The sequence below is a fragment of the Anomaloglossus baeobatrachus genome, chromosome 3 (assembly GCF_048569485.1).
Source record: "Anomaloglossus baeobatrachus isolate aAnoBae1 chromosome 3, aAnoBae1.hap1, whole genome shotgun sequence".
Classification (NCBI taxonomy): Eukaryota; Metazoa; Chordata; class Amphibia; order Anura; family Aromobatidae; genus Anomaloglossus; species Anomaloglossus baeobatrachus.
Window position 1 is genome coordinate 62,149,227 of NC_134355.1, and position 20,588 is coordinate 62,169,814.

The 20,588-nt window shown below is 45.1% G+C and overlaps 1 protein-coding gene across 2 annotated transcripts in view; it reads right to left on the reverse strand.

Moving 5' to 3' along the window:
• FBXO11 (F-box protein 11) overlaps positions 1-20,588 on the reverse strand; it is a 233,140-nt gene that overhangs the window by 128,402 nt on the left and 84,150 nt on the right. For both annotated transcript variants that reach the window (XR_012751579.1, XM_075339211.1), the window contains exons 3-5: positions 13,199-13,280; positions 7,017-7,161; positions 3,183-3,312 (exon numbers count right to left, since the gene is read on the reverse strand). Coding sequence is in view for 1 of the 2 variants with exons in the window: in XM_075339211.1 (XP_075195326.1) it covers positions 3,183-3,312; positions 7,017-7,161; positions 13,199-13,280 (357 nt within the window). In the remaining variant the exon portion in view is untranslated. The remainder of the gene's footprint in view (positions 1-3,182; positions 3,313-7,016; positions 7,162-13,198; positions 13,281-20,588) is intronic.

The window sequence follows — 20,588 nt, forward strand, 5'->3', positions numbered from 1 at the left end:
TTTCTCCACCACAGGGCTCAGGGTACGTGGACCCAGCAAGAGTCCTCGCTTCAGATCAATGTTCTGGAAATACGGGCAGTGTATCTTGCCCTGAAGGCGTTCCAGCAGTGGCTGGAAGGCAAGCAGATCAGAATTCAGTCGGACAATTCCACAGCGGTGGCATACATCAATCACCAAGGCGGCACACGCAGTCGGCAAGCCTTCCAGGAAGTCCGGCGGATTTTGATGTGGGTGGAAGCCACGGCCTCCACCATCTCTGCAGTTCACATCCCAGGCGTGGAAAACTGGGAAGCAGATTATCTCAGTCGCCAGGGCATGGACGCAGGGGAATGGTCCCTTCACCCGGACGTGTTTCAGGAGATCTGTTGCCGCTGGGGGGTGCCGGACGTCGACCTCATGGCGTCCCGGCACAACAACAAGGTACCGGCGTTCATGGCACGGTCTCAAGATCCCAGAGCTCTGGCGGCAGACGCCTTAGTTCAGGATTGGTCGCAGTTTCAGCTCCCTTATGTGTTTCCTCCGCTGGCACTGTTGCCCAGAGTGTTACGCAAGATCAGGGCCGACTGCCGCCGCGTCATCCTCGTCGCTCCAGACTGGCCGAGGCGGTCGTGGTACCCGGATCTGTGGCATCTCACGGTCGGCCAACCGTGGGCACTACCAGACCGACCAGACTTGCTATCTCAAGGGCCGTTTTTCCATCTGAATTCTGCGGCCCTCAACCTGACTGTGTGGCCATTGAGTCCTGGATCCTAGCGTCTTCAGGGTTATCTCAAGACGTCATTGCCACTATGAGACAGGCTAGGAAACCAACGTCCGCCAAGATCTACCACAGGACGTGGAAAATTTTCCTGTCATGGTGCTCTGCTCAGGGTTTTTCTCCCTGGCCTTTTGCCTTGCCCACTTTTCTGTCCTTCCTTCAATCTGGACTGGAAAAGGGTTTGTCGCTCGGCTCCCTTAAGGGACAAGTCTCAGCGCTCTCTGTGTTTTTCCAGAAGCGCCTAGCCAGACTTCCACAGGTACGCACGTTCCTGCAGGGGGTTTGTCACATCGTTCCTCCTTAGAAGCGGCCGTTAGAACCCTGGGATCTGAACAGGGTGCTGCTGGTTCTTCAGAAACCACCATTCGAGCCAATGAGAGATATTTCTCTCTCACGCCTTTCGCAGAAAGTGGTTTTTCTGGTAGCAGTCACTTCACTTCGGAGAGTGTCTGAGCTAGCAGCGCTGTCATGCAAAGCCCCTTTCCTGGTTTTTCACCAGGACAAGGTGGTTCTGCGTCCGGTTCCGGAATTTCTCCCTAAGGTGGTATCCCCCTTTCATCTCAATCAGGATATCTCCTTACCTTCTTTTTGTCCTCATCCAGTTCACCAATGTGAAAAGGATTTGCACTTGTTAGATCTGGTGAGAGCACTCAGACTCTACATTTCTCGTACGGCGCCCCTGCGCCGCTCGGATGCACTCTTTGTCCTTGTCGCTGGCCAGCGTAAAGGGTCACAGGCTTCCAAATCAACCTTGGCTCGGTGGATCAAGGAGCCAATTCTCGAAGCCTACCGTTCGGCTGGGCTTCCGGTTCCCTCAGGGCTGAAGGCCCATTCTACCAGAGCCGTGGGCGCGTCCTGGGCTTTGAGGCACCAGGCTACGGCTCAGCAGGTGTGTCAGGCGGCTACCTGGTCGAGCCTGCACACTTTCACGAAACACTATCAGGTGCATACCTATGCTTCGGCGGATGCCAGCCTAGGTAGACGAGTCCTTCAGGCGGCGGTTGCCCACCTGTAGGAAGAGGCCGTTTTACGGCTCTCTTACAAGGTATTATTTTACCCACCCAGGGACTGCTTTTGGACGTCCCAATTGTCTGGGTCTCCCAATGGAGCGACAAAGAAGAAGGGAATTTTGTTTACTTACCGTAAATTCCTTTTCTTCTAGCTCCAATTGGGAGACCCAGCGCCCGCCCCTGTTTTTTTGTGTACACATGTTGTTCATGTTGAATGGTTTCAGTTCTCCGATATTCCTTCGGATTGAAGTTACTTTAAACCAGTTTTTAATTCTTTTTCCTCCTTCTTGCTTTTGCACCAAAACTGAGGAGCCCGTGGGAGCACGGGGGGTGTATAGGCAGAAGGGGAGGGGCTTAACACTTTTGAGTGTAATACTTTGTGCGGCCTCCGGAGGCATAGCCTATACACCCAATTGTCTGGGTCTCCCAATTGGAGCTAGAAGAAAAGGAATTTACGGTAAGTAAACAAAATTCCCTTCATCTTCATCTCATCATAACAGGGAATCTTATTTCTCATAGTCTGGGAGTCCTTTGTGGTTTTTTTGCAAATTCTATGCGGGCTTTCATATGTCTTGCACTGAGGAGAGGCTTCCTTCGGGCCACTCTGCTATAAAGGCCCAACTGGTGGAGGGCTGCAGTGATGGTTGACTTTGTGGAACTTTCTCCCATCTCCCTACTGCATCTCCGGAGCTCAGTCACACTGATCTTGAGGTTCTTCTTTACCTCTCTCACCAAGGCTCTTCTCCCACGATTGCTCAGTTTGGCTGGACGGCCAGGTCTAGGAAGAGTTCTGGTGGTCCCAAACCTCTTCCATTTAAGGATTATGGAGGCCACTGTGCTCTTAGGAACCTTGAATACTGCAGAAATATTTTTGTAACCTTGGCCAGATCTGTGCCTTGCCACAATTCTGTCTGAGCTCCTTGTGCAGTTACTTTGACCTCATGATTCTCATTTGGTCTGACATGCACTGTGATCTGTGAGGTCTTATATAGACAGGTGTGTGCCTTTCCAAATAAAGTCCTATCCGTTTAATTAAAACCAACTGGACTCCAATGATGGAGTAGAACCATTTCAAGGAGGATCACAAGGAAATGGACAGCATGTGTCTTAAACGAGTGTCTGAGCAAAGGGTCTGAATACTTATGACCATGCGATATTTCAGTTTTTCTTGTTTAATAAATTTGCAAAAATGTCTACATTTCTGGGGGGGGGGTTCTACAAGATGGGGTGCAGAGAGTACATTGAGAAAACAACTGAACGTTTCTTAATTTACCAAATGGCTGCAATGAAACAAAGAGTGAAAACTTTAAAAGGGGTCTGACTACTTTCCGTGCCCACTGTAGGATGATGAAATGGACACCATACAGCCAGGATTACACTGGAGCCGTCATCCACACCACACGTGTACAACATACCAGCTGCTGGAAACTCTCCTTCCACGGGTTTGGATGCTCATATTCCTCAGGGTTAATCTGATAGAATTTGCCAGGCTCGGGGTGCATCATGGGGCGTGTGTATTCAAACACTTCCATATATAATCGTTTCCTAAAAACACAATTCTTGCATTAGTACAAGACCCCGGAAGTCCCATGACAGCAGCAGGTGAAATGTGTGACTCTGGGTGCATGTACACATGGCCACACTGAGCTCTAAAGAGCTTCCATAGATAAAATAGAGGTTCTTAGGCAAATATACAAGAAAAAGAGACCTATCAATTACTTACATATCAATAAGGTACAAAAAGGAAAGTGCAGACACATCAGACAGACTTCTGCCTTGCAGTAAATAAACATGGCAAACGTCTAATGGCTCTACCCAAAATCTTCACATGACAATTATTCCTGGATAGCAATATAGAACCATTAGAGCTTTTTTGTGTTAATTTTGGACTTTATATTCCTCCGAGGTTTGGTATAGTTGTCTTTGCAACTGCACTAATCATCCTGCACCTTTTTTTTTTTTTTGTTTTATGGAAGAATTCTTCAGAATAAAAGTTACAAACATAAAACAATAGGCTTTAATCTGGATCCTGTTACATCTGTGCATCTCAATATCCTGCTTCTGTAAAAGAGAACCCATCATGTCCAATAATGCTACTAACCTGTTATCAGCGTTCCAAAGGTGCCCGGCCGCTGCACTGAAAGTACTGCACAAGGGAGAAAATAAACTGTACTCCTACCCGAGAGCCACCGGCTTTCACTCACACCCCTGCACTGATTGACAGCCAACTTGAAAGCACATCAGTAGAGAGCTGGCTGTCAGTGCCAGATGTGGTTATATATACCACTCTCAGTGCATCAGTAGACAGCCGGCTGTCAGTCGGTGCCAGATGTGGTTATATATACCACTCTCAGTGCATCAATAGACAGCCGGCTGTCAGTCAGTGCCAGGTGTGGTTATATATACCACTCTCAGTGCATCAGTAGGGTCGGATGTCCATCGGTTTGGTTACAGCCACCGCTCTCCGTGCTGTGACATGACTGAAGCCACTACGGGCTTGACTGAGCAGGCACCTCTCGGGAGAAGTTAATTTTCTCCTGGGTGCAGCACTTTCCATACGGCAGAGGGGTACATTCATAACATTATTAACCTGCAGATTAATCTTATATTTGCAGGGTAACAGTATTGGGTTTTAACTCAAAAGGTGCCCTTTTTTTTTTTTCTGGCTTCATACACTGATCATTTCCACTCAATATTGAGATTACAACACCAAGAAGGTAATGTTGTGGAATTGTGGAAATCACAGGATGGATAAATATGTTAATGTGCAAATTATTTTATTTAAAAAATGGAACCAATTTAAAATGTTGAAAATATCTGTTTTTAATCAATATCGAGTACAAGTGCCATGTGCAGAAATCCCCAGACTTACAGGCCTTGCCTGCCAGTGTTTATTAGTCATTGTCTAAGGAATGTTCTGCCACAATGAATGCACTTGGGCAAAACATCAAGATCCGCTGCTGGCAGCGCCCTTTGCAATTGCCGATCAATGACACTTCAGATCTGCTCGATGGCAGGCAAGTCCAGCTCAGGTACACCAGCAGCTCAGTGTAACATTGATTTGATAGTGGGCAGAGTGGTATGGCCATGTCTTTTAAGTGTCCCAAGAGCAGTTTGGCAACATAACGCCAGGTTACAGGTGAGTCAAAGTATATTCAGCAACGCAGAAGATTCCTCATGATAGGAGCCCAGGATGTAAGTGCGGGAATTTCGGTGTGTGTTGCTCATATAAGATAGAGAGTAAATATAAGTGTTTTGAAAATGTGGTTTCCATTTGTCATCATGTGCAGATCAGTTACTTCTCTATCCATCCTCTGATTTCCATAATTCCATGACCTTTCCTTGTTGGTTTTGCAATTTTAATTTTGCAGTGTATGAGGTCAGGAGATGGACTCACCAGCCTCATCCTGGAGAGGGCGACTTTCACCTTCCTTACTTCTTAAAAAAGAACCAGTCATCAGGTTTCCCTTTGTTAAACTGTTGCCTGCATATCAGGTACTGCCCAAAACACAATACTTCAGAGAAAATATACTTTGAAGTTCTGATCGGGGACTATAGTTCGAGACGAGACTAGTCCGAGCTCACCCCAGGTCTGCTTATCCCAGCACAACTGCAGGTGAGTGACAGGTTTCTATGTACACGGTAAGGAAAGACCTGCCAATCACGTGCAGCAGAGGTTGGCCAGGGGGGGGTCTCATCTCCGATCGCCTGTCAAGTTCCCTTTCAGACTGTTACAATCTGCTCCATGTGCTCCTGTAGCCTAGCAGACCCCAAATTAATTTTATGCGCTGCTCTCCCTGTATGGCCTATGACGTTCAGTTGTCCGATTAACATGCACTAAACAAATTCGGCGCCTGCTCTAAGCTCGCTAACCCGTTCCTACTAAAAAGGCAGAAGGGACGGGTTAGCAAGATCAAAGCAGCCACCAAGGTTGGTCCATTCAAGGCCTTGGGACTGTCCAGCGTCAATGTCTATAAAGGGAGAGCAGTGTATGACAGTGGCTGCAGGAGAGCACAGAATGGAACATTAGGAGGCACATAAAGTGCAGGCAACAGCTTAATAATTGTAAACCTGATGACGTGAGAACATAAAATTGTTAACCTGATACCAGCCTGGATAACAGGTTGGTTGTGGTTCAGGAGGTTGTCCACTACTTTTACATTGATGGCCTATCCTTAGGGTAGGTCAATGTCTAAATCAGCCGGGGTCTGACACTCCGCCGATCAGCTATTGTCAGTCCCGGCGGCTGAAAATGCTCAGTCTCCTGATAATGGCTGCAGTCGGGTACTGCACATCCGCCTCCTATTCAGATCAATAAGAAGCGGATCAGCAAGAACACGGTCGCGGCTGCTATCAGAAGACTGAGCATTTCCCGCCGTCTGCTGCTGCCGCCGCTGGGACAGAGAACAGCTGATCGGCGGGAATATGGGTTGTCGGACCCCGGCTGATCAGAAATTGACGACCTACCCTAAGGATAGGCCTTCAATGTGAAATTAGTGGACAGCCCCTTTCAGATGGGTACCCCAAGTTTCATTTCCACAGCTGGTCTATGTGCAGATGGACGCCATATCCAAGCTCTAGAAATTAAACTTTCAAAGCAATACTGCTTCCATAAACAGTTTTAATGCATCTTGGCCACTTGCTGTGGATCCATAACAGCCGGCAGGAAACTTCAGGAGGATTTTACACAAAAGCAAAAACAAAGACAAGCTGCTGAATTTGACCAGACACTGTTCAACCCCCCCGATAAAAAAAAAAATTTCTACAAGAGCAAGATATCCTCCTCCTATGAAGTTTTAAAAATCTTTACTCCCCCAATCAATAAGGCTAGGTGTACACTGCTATTAGTGTAGTAAGCCAAAAGTATTCATTGGGAGCCTTTATCAGCGTTCTCCCCAGACAGAAACCAAAAAGGTGCTCACATGGCACCGGGCTGTTGTGCTTCAGCATAAAAATTACTTTAGTCACCGCAAAAAGAAAAAAAAAAAAAAAGTGCTCGTTTCCTCTACAGGTAAATTATATGCACATATAAGATATAAATTTTATTTCTAGAATATTTTCCCCCTTTTCTTCGTGCACTATGATTTTTTTTCCTACAATGTATCCCTGTGAAGGAGATGCCTGTGCACTGTCCTGACTGTGGCACTGTCGGGAAGATACCCCCTGAATGTATACAACAGACAGTGCTATATACACAGGGTGCGCTTCTCCTGGAGGTAGCCGTCATTTTGCTCATCTCGTACACTCACCATAAAATAGGATCATTTGCGAGTTCACTGAAGCGCTTGCATACACAAGCCGCTCTACAGAGGTCCTGCTCCAGGAGGTACGAGAAGATCTTCAATACCACCTCATCTGGCAGCTTTTCTTGAAGATACTGTTCTGCTGGTGCAGCTGCAGGGGTATTAGATGGAAAACATGTCAATAATTCACTTTATACACAAAAAAAAAAAAACACAATCGTATACTTCAAATGTAAAGAGACTCCAATTGCAGAAGCATTTTGGAAGAAAATCAATAATTAAGACACTGCTTTATCAGGCTCCATATTAAGTAGCTGTCCTCACCTGAAAGCAAAGTTTGCAGAGAACAGCTAAGGCTAAGTTCACACTTGCGTTGTTTTAAATCTGTCAGGTCCGTCATTGTGATGCAACGACAGATCCATCGTTTTTTAGATGACAACTGGTGCAACGGATGTGTTACTTCACAGGATTCTGTTCACAGGAAACCTTTGAAAAAAAACGATCCGTTGCATCAGTTACATCCGTTGTGCGTCCGTTTTTTGACTGATCCGTCATCATCCATTTGTATTTGGGACAGCTCAATAGGAGTGCCAAACATGCTGGGCATGCTCAGTAGAGGATGACGGAATCCAGCACTGGATTCCATTATGTGACAGATTACAGCGGAATTCAGCACTATAGACATCCATTATAGCTCTTGACGGATGGCGACACACACGTGCAGAGTGCTCTTTTTGCCGCTCAAAAAAACAAAAACATTACACTCAGCGTTGCTCCCGCCTGTCGGTCAGTAAACGACTGATCCGTCACGCAGCGGATGCAACGCAAGGCCATCAGTCACAATCCGTCACTAATAGAAGTCTATGGGGAAAAAATGGATTCCTGCAAAATATTTTGCAGGATACCATAATTCCACAATGCGACAGATTGTGACTGACGCAAAACAACGCAAATGTGTGAAAGTAGCCTTAGTAAACAGCGCCTGCAGCTGGCACTGTAAGGGCCCCATATGCATAAGGTTTACTAGAGGATACATATTATAAATATGCAACCCATCACATGCATGCAGTATTTACAACATTTTTATTCCCCTATGAATGGTTTAGGCGGATTAAGCTGCTTTCATACTACATTTTTTTAACATGCATCATGAACATTTCTTTGCTGCAAAAGCGGATCCTGCTTTTACAGCAAAAAAACGCATGCAAACGCATGTGTTATTTTGCAGGATCCTGTCACTAAGTTTATGGGCGGGCATTGGAGTCATGTCATAGGGAGTGAGGGGAACTGAACGTGAGACTGGGAGCCGACATCTGACAGCTGTGGAGGCTCGTAACCAAGGTAAACATCGGGTAACTTGCTTGGATACCCGATAATTACATTGGTTACGAGCGTCTGCAGCTGCTAGGAGCCGGTTCCCTGCACACGTAACCAAGATAAACATCGGGTAACTAGGACCGCGGTTACCCGATGTTTACCTTGGTTACGAGCGCCTCAGCTCTCGGGCGGGGCGGGAGAGAGGGGGCGGGGTGGGAGAGAGGGAGAGAGGGGGAAGAGAGAGAGAGAGAGGGGGAAGAGAGAGAGAGAGAGAGGGGGAAGAGAGAGAGAGGGGGAAGAGAGAGAGAGAGAGAGGGGGAAGAGAGAGAGAGAGAGAGGGGGAAGAGAGAGAGAGAGAGGGGGAAGAGAGAGAGAGAGAGGGGGAAGAGAGAGAGAGGGGGAAGAGAGAGAGAGAGAGGGGGAAGAGAGAGAGAGAGAGAGGGGGGGAAGAGAGAGAAAGGGGGAAAAGAGAGAGAGAGAGGGGGAAGAGAGAGAGAGAGAGGGGGAAGAGAGAGAGAGAGAGAGGGGGAAGAGAGAGAGAGAGAGAGGGGGGGGAAGAGAGAGAGAGAGAGAGGGGGGGGAAGAGAGAGAGAGAGAGAGAGGGGGAAGAGAGAGAGAGAGAGAGAGAGAGAGAGAGAGAGAGGGGGGGAAGAGAGAGAGAGAGAGGGGGGGAAGAGAGAGAGAGAGAAAGGGGGGAAAAGAGAGAGAGAGAGGGGGAAGAGAGAGAGAGGGGGGGAAGAGAGAGAGAGGGGGGGAAGAGAGAGAGAGGGGGGAAGAGAGAGAGAGAGAGGGGGGGGAAGAGAGAGAGAGAGAGAGAGGGGGGGAAGAGAGAGGGGGGGGAAGAGAGAGAGAGAGAGAGAGGGGGAAGAGAGAGAAAGAGAGAGAAAAAGAGAAAGAAAAAAAGAGAAGGAGAAAAAGAGAAAGAGAAAGAGAGAAAGAGAGAGAGACACTGATCACACCAGGCTGGTTTCTGGGCATGCTCAGTAGAGCAAGCAGGATCCTGTCTATCAGCATGCCAGCGTTCACAAGTGTTTGCGTGCTGTTTTCAGGATCCAGCAATTTCCAGTATTTGGACGCAGCTCAAAAACGCTACAAGTAGCGTTTTTGAAAAAAGTAAAATAAACTGCAAGTCGCTGGATCCTCACTATAACGCACGCAAATGCAGGTGAACGCATGTTGACGCCAGTCCATTGCAAATGCATTGAAATGAAAATGCATTTGCACTGGATCCGTTTTTGCGTTAAAAAACGTTCATGATGGATGTTAAAAAAAACGTAGTGTGAAAGCTGCCTAACTAGTGAATCAGTGAGGGGGTCGATCTCTAGAATGGGTTGAGACGGAGGTAAGGCTATGTGCGCACTTACCGGATTTTGCCGCGGATTTTTTGCGGTTTTGCTGCATGTTTCGCTGCAGAAAATGTTCTTAACATCTCTGCAGTGAATCACCAGCAAAACCTATGGGCAAAAAAAAATCCTGTGCGCACTAGGCGGAATTTGACAGCTGCATGTTTTGCTGCGGGATTCCTGCAGCAAAAACAATTGCATGTCAATTCTTTACCGCACATCGCTGCGGGATTTCACTCCATTGACTCCAATGTAATCGTGAAATCCCGCAGGGAATAACGCAGGAAGCAAATTCTGTGCAGTTCGCTGCGTTTTCCTGCGTTATTCCCTGCGGTATTTCGCGGTTTACCTCCGGTAACGTACATCGCCTGTCTGCAGTTTTGCAGGGAAGTGATGTCATTACAGGAAGAGGAAGCCGTGCAGAGAGTAAACACACACACAGATCACACACACAGACACATCACAGACATAGATCACAGACACAGACACATAGAACACACATAGAAAGCAAACTGAAATATAGAAAAAAAAAACACGTGGGCTCCGCTGTATATTTACCTTCCAGCCGAGGTAAGCACACAGCGGCGGCCCGGTATTCTCAGGCTGGGGAGGGAGAGGGGCAGGGTTAATGTGCCCCCCCTCACTCCCCCTCCCGCAGCTGAGAATATCAGCCGCAGCTGCCCCGGCACTGTCGCATGCATTATGCGGCAGCACCGGCAATTCCCCAGCTCTTCCTGCCGCCGTGTAGCAGTGGCAGTCAGGGTAATACAAGGGGTTAATGGTGGTGGATCACCGCCATTAACTCCAGGCTTGATCATGGCAGTGTCTATGTGACAACTGACATGATCAACCCGTAAGTAAAGTGAATAAAACACAGACACAGAAAAATCCTTTATTTTAAATAAAACAAACAAGCCTTGTTCACCATTTTATTAACCCCTCCCGCACCAAAGCTCCGGCGTAATCCACAGGTCCTGCGCTGCTTACATCCAGCCGCGACTGTCACACAGTGCTGAATGAATGCAGCAGACAGCAGAGGTAATTACCGGTCATTTCCCACGGCCGGTAATGTGAACTCACTGCCGACCGTGGGAAATGTAGCGATCTGTCCTCTATCTATCTATCCCTCTGTCTGTCTATCTATCCCTCTATCTATTCTTCTGTCTATCTATCCACTATCTCAGAATTAAATGACTTTTTTTTTTTTCTTCAATGTGCTTTATTGCATTGAATGCAATAAAGCACGCGGCAATACCGCGAACAATACCGCGGTGAAACTGCGGCAAACCGCATGCGGTTTTCGGGTGCGGTTTGCCGCGTTTTTTTACCGCAGGTGCGGTAATCTTTGAGAGCATGCGGAATTTTCTCAAGAAAATTCTATTTCCCAGTGCGCACATAGCCTAAGGAGGAGCGCAGTACCCCTCAAAAAGGGAGCAGGGTGAGGAAAGGGGTTTTTGGGGTTTTTTTCTTCACCAGGGCACAGAGGGACTCTGATTCAGAACATGATTCTGTGGTTCAGAACATGATTAAGACTGTGTCAAAACGCGTAGTTCTGTGAGGTTCCTCTCTCTGTCCCCTATACTCTTCTAGCTGACCGCTTTGTACACCACTTAGTTTTAACGGATTTATCAAATACAACAAAAACATTTTTTTAATTGCAACTTGAGGACTGCGCTGGACTTTTTTTCATCTTGAACACCAAAACTTTGGTGCTTTTTTGGTGCGGAATTTTACTACTGTACACTGTGGAAAAATATGCACCAAAAACACAACAAAAACCACCCAGTGGGAACAGACCCGCAGCTTTTTGACCTCACATTCACTTGCATGGGCAAAATCCGCAGGTAGATCTACAGGAATAATTGAAATACTGCAGATTTTTTTGCACGGATCCCGACTATTTCCGCAGCAAAAAAAAAAACGCAGCATAGGCAAAGACTTCGAAAATGCCATAGAAATGGCTGTGGACTCACTGTACTGCGGATTTTGGAGAAATCCGCTAAAAACACAAAAAAACAAAACAAAAACAAAACGCGGAAAATTCCGCAATAAATCTGCAGCGTGGGCACAGGGCCTAAGCTGTTCAGCTCCTAAATGCAGGGACTCCATCCTGATCCTTAACCTCCCCCCCCCCTGCACTGGTTAGGTCATGCATCATTTAGATTTCAAAACAGGGCCTATTAACCAATTTAATACCAGTCCATACCCTTGTTAATGACCAGGCGCATTTGTTTTTCAAATACAGAAATATTATATCTCATACTATATATAATCTAAGCACCACGTTTCACAAAAATAAAACCAGCTTCAGTTCCTTTCCTAGGCTCCGTGATGACATGCTCCCTTGCTGCAGAGGAGTTTGTGCCACTAATTTCCTATTACAGTATATAAAGTGCTTTTCAGTGCAGTGTATACAAAGATTTGGAAGGAAATCTCAAAGTCTCTGCCTTCTCTATTGGGAGTCCGGCCGTGTCTGACAGGCGGCCCCTGCTCCTGCGCGGTTGCATGAAGCTGCTCTATAATGCAGTGATGTTTTACATAGTCACTGTAGAGTAAATAGCAGATCGCCTGGACGTTTATCATCTATGGAGGGTACAGAAGTGGTTAAATCAGGAGAAAAAAAAATCCCTGCACGCAATTTGGAATTACATTTAAATTAGTCACTTCCACATGAGTGATTCACGGAGATGCCCAAGTGGGTGTAGGGTAAGAGCATGGGCCTGTGTGCTTACAAACGCCGAGACTGAATTCCAGCCCCAACCCAGCCCTGGAGGAGGTCTACGTCTGCTGTCCTCTTCAATGAGACTATGACAGAGTTCAGAAGGAGCCCGAGCCACCCAAAAACACAACTATTTCTCCTGTCTCCAGATCTAAAGCTGTCCATACTAGGATAGGTCATTGATGGTGTGTGGAGGTTGTGATATTTCCAACAAAACGACAAGTCGATATCTGCTGCAATCTGTGGCCTGGACCGAGCTTCTATTCATGGGACATAAATTGGTCTTTCATCAGGGATAACAATTTTGCAGCTATAGTAAGGCCTAGGACACAATGCGCGGAAATCGGAGCAAGTGAAATGCGATAAAACCTCACATTCCACACGGACCAATATTAACCTATGTGCCCGTTCCCATGAGCAATTATTTTATCAGCCCTAATCAGACTGAGAAAACAGTCGCAGCATGCTGCGGGTGTGATTCGAGTCAGTTTCTCTCGCACCCATTCAAGTCTATGGGGCAAGAGAAAGATTGCACTACACTCGCATTACACCGGTGTAATATGAGTGCAGAGCGAGAATGGCAATAACCGGCAACGGAGTAGAGAGGGAGATAAATCCCCCCCCTTCCGTCCTCAGTGCCCGCCCGTCCCCCGCAGCCGTTGTCCACTCGCACAATCAGACCTCAGTCGCCATGACACTCGGCTCCCGCTGTGCTGCCAGCATGAGCTGAGTGTCATGCGAGGATCGCAGTAGACCTAACAAACAGGAAAAAAAATAAAATCTATTATAACAGGGGGATGCGGTCTTACCAGGCAAATCTTGGGATTTCCCAGACACTCTTGCACGTTTTGCTCTATGGCCAAAGTTTTCAGTTGTCGACGTTGAAGCACCCTAGGTACAGAATGACACATTAAGGGAACAAATACATATATATAAAATATATTATATTAATGTATGCATACACACTGGAGATATTGCTTTTCTAGCATTTCTTTTAACAAGCCATCAAAAAAAAAAAAAAAAAAAAAAAAAAAAAAACACACAAACTAATGCTACTTTATGGTCTTGGGTATTTAGCTAATAAAAAAAAATGTGAACAGTTTTCCTCATCGCTCAGGTGCAGCCGATTGTCCACTAATGCTGCCAATGTCTGTAAGGTTGTGTGCACATGTTGAGTATTTGGTTAAAGGGAACGTGTCATGTCCGATATGCACCCAGATCCACGAGCAGTTCTGGTGCATATTGCTAATCCCTGCCTATCTGTCCCTGTATACACTAGCATAGATAAAGAGATCTTTAGAAAGTATTTCTAAAGATCCTACATGATATGCTAATGAGCGAGGGGACTACTCCCCTGGGTGTTGCTTTCCTTGCTGTTGGTCCATTAGCACGCCCAGAGGGGTGTACCAACATGCTAATGATTGTGCAGCATCAGAGGATGATCTCACTCACCTCTCTGCTAACATGGCCGCTGGATTTCAAGCTCAATGCGCACGGCCCCGGAGTTTGGGTTATGCGCACTACTTCAGTTTGAAGCCAGGACGCGTACACCCGGCTTCATAGCAGCCATGACCCAAACTCCAGGGTCATGTGCAATGAGCTGAAATCCAGAGGCAATGGCAGCAGAGAGGTGAGTGAGATCATCCTCTGACGCTGGGCATTCATTAACATGTTAGCACACCCACAGGGGTGTACTAACATAGCAAGGGAAGCAACGCCCCTGGGACTAGTCCCCTCACTCATTAGCATACAATAAAAGATCTTTAGAAATACTTTTTCTAAAGATCTCTTTATCTACACTAGTGTATACAGGGACTGTTAGCAATATGTACGCAGAACTGCTCATGGTTTTGGGTACATATTGCACCTGACAGGTTCCCTTTAAAGAAATGTGACCTATTTCTGCATCTCTTGGCAGGAGGGAGGAAAAAAAAAAAAAAAAAAAAAAAAAAAAATAAGAGTAAAAGTTGCACTTTTTTCCTTTCCATGTTTTAAATTGAATTGACGGTGTGAAAAACGCTGCAAAAACGCTGAAAGAATTGACATGCGGCACCAAATCTGCAAGAAGAAAATACTCAACGTGTCCATGAGACTTAAAGGGAACCTGTCACCAGTTTTTTGGCCTATAAGCTGCAGCCACCACCACCGGGCTCTTATATACAGCATTCTAACATGCTGTATATTAGAGTCCAGGCCGCTGTGAGAACATAAAGAACACTTTATAATACTTGCCTAACGGTCACGCGGTTGGCCATATGGGCGTCTTCGTCCTCCGATGCCGGCGCTGCCTCTTTCGGCCATCTTCGTCGTCCTTCTGAAGCCTGTGTGCATGACGCGTCTACATCATACACACTCGCCGGTCCTGCGCAGGCGCACTACAATACTTTGATCTGCTCTGCTCAGGACCTGAATGCCAGCGAGTGTGGATGACGTCTGACCCATCATGCACCGCGGCTAGACAAGGAGGACAAAGATGGCCGAAAGAGGCGACGCCGGCACCAGACAACGGAGACACCCATATGGCCAACCGCGCGACCATTAGGTAAGTATTATGAAGTGTTTTTTATGTTCTCACAGCGGCCTGGGCTCTTATATACAGCAGGTTGGAATACTGTATATAAGAGCCCAGTGGTGGTGGCCGCAGCTTAAAGGGGCAAAAATGTGGTGACAGGTTCCCTTTAAGGATTCTCATGGACTTTGCTGGCATCAGGATTTGCTTACAGTTTTGTGACAAACCTGCACAAAAAAAAAAAAAACAAAAAAAAAAAAAAAAACACGCACTGAGGGGCAAACAGCCTTATTGTCTGCAGCCAAATCAATGACCTCAGCGTCTCCTACCATCAACTGGGCTCCGTTATTATCTGCAGCAATTTTGATGCTGCGTCAAAGCTACAGACCAGAGACTTTGGGGGCAACAGCAGAAAAGGAGGAGGCTAAAGAACAATTTGTCTTTAAGAATAAACTGTAGCCGGTGGACAGGGCATTTTTAAAACCAGAAAACCCTCTTTAAAAATCTAAAATGTTACCAACTACAGGCGACTGCATCTCTGCTGCTCTCCATAATTTCTCATATAACGCCTCCTGCCCCAAAAAGGGAGATCCCTTCCTCTTCTCAAAAAGCCCATTGAAAATGCTTTCATCCAGGTGATTATAATGATGATCAGCGGAGTTGGTCAGGGTGAATACATCTCTTCTGCTGCCTTCCCCCTAAGCCCTCCAACCCATCAGCATTCCTGGCTGTATTCCCAAACTCCCTCCCTAGCCGGCCCTGTAAAAAACAAAAACTTATAAACCTCGCTCTCCCTATGCTAATTAGGTCTGTGGCTAGTCGCAGGAGCGTTGGTTCCCCAGACTAGTTGGCCCTCTTTCCATGTTGTGCCCCTGTGGGTTTGATAACATTATTTCCATGCGCCAGCGTCACCACAGCTCATGGAAATCTCGCGCATGCACGCGGCTCATTTCGGCCTCGTCAGTGCGCCTCAGAAGCATGATGGACACGTCCCGGCTTCATTAGGCGCAATGCGCATGACCGGACTTTCAGAAGCGGAGTGTACGTGAGCCGTCTTCTGAATGTCCGGTCATGCGCAGTGCGTCTAATGAAGCAGGAAAGCGTCCATCCTGCTTGAAAGGCGAACCGATGCAGTAGAAATGAGACTAAGTGCATGCGCAAGATCTCCTGGAGCGGACAATGACACCAGATTGTGGAAATCATGTTATGCCCACAGGGGTGTGATAACACTGAAAGAGGGACGACTAGTCAAGGGGAACTAACGCCCCTGCAACTAGTCAAGGACATAATTAGTATAGAGACAAAGAGGTTGTTTTTTGTTTTGTTTTTTTAACATTCATATTAGTGAATATCGTTATACAGGGCTGGTTAGGCCGGGAATTTGGGCATACAGGTATCAATGCTGCTGAGCCGGAGGGCATAGGAGACCGGACAGGTTACCTTTAATAAAACTAGACATTACCCCCGCTACAGACTAGATCGACCCAACTCAATGAGCCCAGTCTATCGCTTGCATCACACACAGACTGTAGTGTGGCTTTGGCCTGACAGTCTAATCCAGGTTGTGCCATCACGCTGGTAAAGGCGCTCAGTCATGTTAGATACAAGTTAATTCTTACAATCTCCTGTAATGGCTAACTTAATGGCTAACTTGCATAAAGATACTTTGGCCATTTTTACAGCAGATCTCAGATATTGCAAAACCTGGTGCATAACGGAAGGAAACCCGGAGGAGAATCACAGCCAAGATATTTGCTCATGACTGACAGCAGAAGGCAGCGGTCAACAAGTATGTGCAAGGAGAACTTTTTTTTTTTTTTTTTTTTTATAGATTATTAATATAATGTGAAAGTAAAGATTTTTTTTAAAGGAGTTGTCTGGTTTTTAATCCCCTTCTGCAGCCAAAAAATTGTGTGCTTTAATTATTTTCATCCGCTACTAAAAAAAAAAAGTTAATTTTTCCCAACCAAACAGCTGCATGAGGGTTGTTTTCTGTAGGAAAAGTTTTTAACAGCACTGATTATTTCACTATGCAATATTTACTGGAGAGAAAAAAAAAACACTTGAAATGTGTGGCAAATTGGTGACAATGTTTTTTTCATTGAGGTGTAACTTTTTTCTTTCTTCTGTAGACGGAGCTGTGGGTGGGCTTGTGTTTGTGTGAGGAGCTGTATTTTCATCAGTCCCTTTTCAGAATACATTTGGCATACAGGTTTTTTTTTTGTTTCTTTTTTACTTTTTTGGGGAGCTATAAACACCGGAAAAAAAAAAATAAATAAATATTATGGTAAATCACGTTTGTGACAGATTAAAAATAATACAACTGAAAAATATTTAAACGGGTTAAAAAAAAAAATAAAAAAAAATAAAAACCCGGGGTGGGAGGAGATTCCATTTTTCCTTCTTAAAATTCCATTTTTTTCTTTTTTTTTTTTCTTTTGCCACCTTCGGGAACTTGACAACCCATCAGCGCCAGGCGTTTGTTTCGTAGGTGGCCGATGTGACCAGGTACATGTACACCTTTAATTGTGTCATTTAAGTGCTTCTATCAGTGACTGATAGCATCATTTATTTAAAATGGTTAAAAGGCAGCGATCACTGCTCTGGTCACAGCTGTTACAGGCAGATGTTGGCTGTGTAACACAGCCGGTATCTGTCAGGTATGGTGTGGGCCTGGTCCATGACCAAGGAGCTGGTGTGGACTGTACTATTACCATCATATGATGGGAAAGTATTAAAAAAAGAGGCAGAATAACCCCTTTTATTTTTCACAATTCCTGACATCACACTTTCATTCTTTTCGGGTCAGTTCAGAGCATTACTAGATTTCCAGAATGTGACTGGCCAAACTAATACTAGAGAAGGACGGATTTCAGCTTTTATGGTCATCTTCATTCCCAGCAGATCAGACACTAGTTTCTCAGAATACGTTTCTAGTATTTTGGGCCATTCCTCTTGACAGAGCTGGTGTGACAGAGTCAGATTTGTATACCTTTTAAAGTGCACATTGTTAAAACTATGGCAATTTTTATAATTTATACATACACCCCCCCCCCCCACACACACACACACCCACACACTATAAAAAGACTGTCACAGGCTTAAGCTGATGGGGCAAAGTGACAGCCGAGCTCTGATGGTTATGGAGAGCTAGACACTTATCAAGCGTAATCAATAATAATGGTGTCTCAGAGCAGGACGTGAAGGAGCTGCTGAAGCAGGCACAGCAGTGCAGGCCGAGGTCACGGATGTCACTGCATCGACCACCAGGGTGCACGCTGCTGCCCTCTGTTATCTGCCAATACACACATACAGATACAAGTGCATCTCAATAAATTGGAATATCAAAGAGTTAATTTACTTCAGTAATTAAATACAAAAATGGAAACTCATTATATAGAGTCATTATACACAGAGTGATCTATTTCTATATTATATAGTCATTACACACAGGGCTGTGGAGTCGGAGTCGGAGTCGTGGAGTCGGAGTCGGAGCTCATTTTGGTGGAGTCGGAGTCGGAGTCGGAGTCGGTATAAAATGCACCGACTCCGACTCCTAACATATATAATAAATTGGGGACAGGAGTGCAATGCAGAATGTGCTGAATATTTTACTAAATAATAACATTTAGTATAATGCTTATATTTAAGTGAAACATTTATTGTAGTACAATGTGAACATCAGACATTTAATTGTTTTTATGATACAATAATCAAGATATTTGGATAGAACATAACATATTTATTGGAATACAACTTTAGAACACAAAAAACTAATAAATTGTAAATATGTAATATATATATATATATATGTATATATACACACAGTGTATATACACACACAAGATATATATGTAATCTACTGTATATTACATAGTGTATTACATATTTACAATTTATTACAGTTTTTTGTGTTCTAAAGTTGTATTCCAATAAATATATTTTATGTTCTATCCAAATATCTTGATTATTGTATCATAAAAATTATTAAATGTCTGATGTTCACATACACATGTTCATGTATTACAATAAATTTTTCACCTAACTATAAGCAATATATGTAGGAGTCGGAGTCGGAGCCGGAGTCGGAGTCGGAGCCGGAGTCGGAGTCGAAGGTTTGGCTTACCGACTCCACAGCCCTGATTACACACAGAGGGATCTATTCCTATATATTATATAGTTATTATGCACAGAGGGAGCTATTCCTATATATTATATAGTCATTACACACAAAGGAATCTATTCCTATATATTATATAGAGTCATTACACACAGAGGGATCTATTTCTATATTATATAGTCATTACACACAGAGGGATCTATTCCTATATATTATATAGTCATTATGCACAGAGGGATCTATTCCTATATATTATATAGTCATTATGCACAGAGGGATCTATTCCTATAAATTATATAGAGTCATTACACACAGAGGGATCTATTTCAAGTGTTTATTTCTGTTAATGTTGATGATTATGACTTGCTGCCAATGAAAACCCAAAAGTCATTATCTCAGAAAATTAGAATATATTATATAAGACCAACTGAAAAAATGATTAACCTCAAATGTTGGCGCCTCCTGAAACGTCTGTACAGTAAATGCCTCAATACTTGGTTGTGGTTCCTTTTGCATGAATTACTGCTTCAATGTGGCACTGCTGAGGTGTTATGGAAGCCCAGGTGCTTTGATAGCCGCCTTCAGCTCGTCTGCATTGTTGGGTCTGGTGTCTCAGATTCTCTATGGGGTTTAGGTCAGGTGAGTTTGCTGGCCAATCAAGCACAGTGTTACTGTGGTTAGTAAACCAGGTATTGGTACTTTTGGCAGTGTGGACAGGTGCCAAGTCCTGTGAGAAAATGAAATTTCCATCTCCAAAAAGCTTGTCGGCAGAGGGAAGCATGAAGTGCTGTAAAATTTCCTGGTAGACGGCTGCACTGACTTTGGTCTTGATAAAACACAGTGGAGCTACACCAGCAGATGACATGGCTCCCCAAACCATCACTGATTGTGAAAACGTCACACTAGACCTCAGCAGCTTGGATTGTGGCCTCTCCACTCTTCCTCCAGACTCTGGGACCGCGATTTCCAAATGAAATACAAAATTTGCTTTCATCTGAAAACAACACCTTGGACACTGAGCAGCAGTCCAGATCTTTTTCTCCTTGGCCCAGGTAAGACGCTTCTGGCGTTGTCTATTGGTCATGAGTGGCTTGACACAAGGAATGCAACACTTGTAGCCCATGTCCTGGATACGTGTATATCTGTGTGTGGTCGCTCTTGAAGTACTGACTCCAGCAGCATCCACTCCTTGTGAATCTCCCCCAAATTTTTGAATGGCCTTTTCTTAACAATCCTATCAAGGCTGTGGTTATCCCAATTGGTTGTGCACCTTTCTCTACCACACTTTTTCCTTCCACTCAACTTTCCATTAATATGCTTGGATACAGCACTGAACAGCCAGATTCTTTAGAAATGACCTTTTGTGGCTTACCCTCCTTGTCAAGTGTGTCAATGACTGTGTTCTGGACATCTGTCAGGTCAGCAGTCTTCCCAATGATTGTGTAGCCTACTGAACCAGACTAAGGGACCATTTTAAACGCTTAAAAAGCCTTTGCAGGTGTTTTGTGGTAATTCTAATTTTCTGAGATAACTTTTGGGTTTTCATTGGCTGTAAGCCATAATCAGAAAT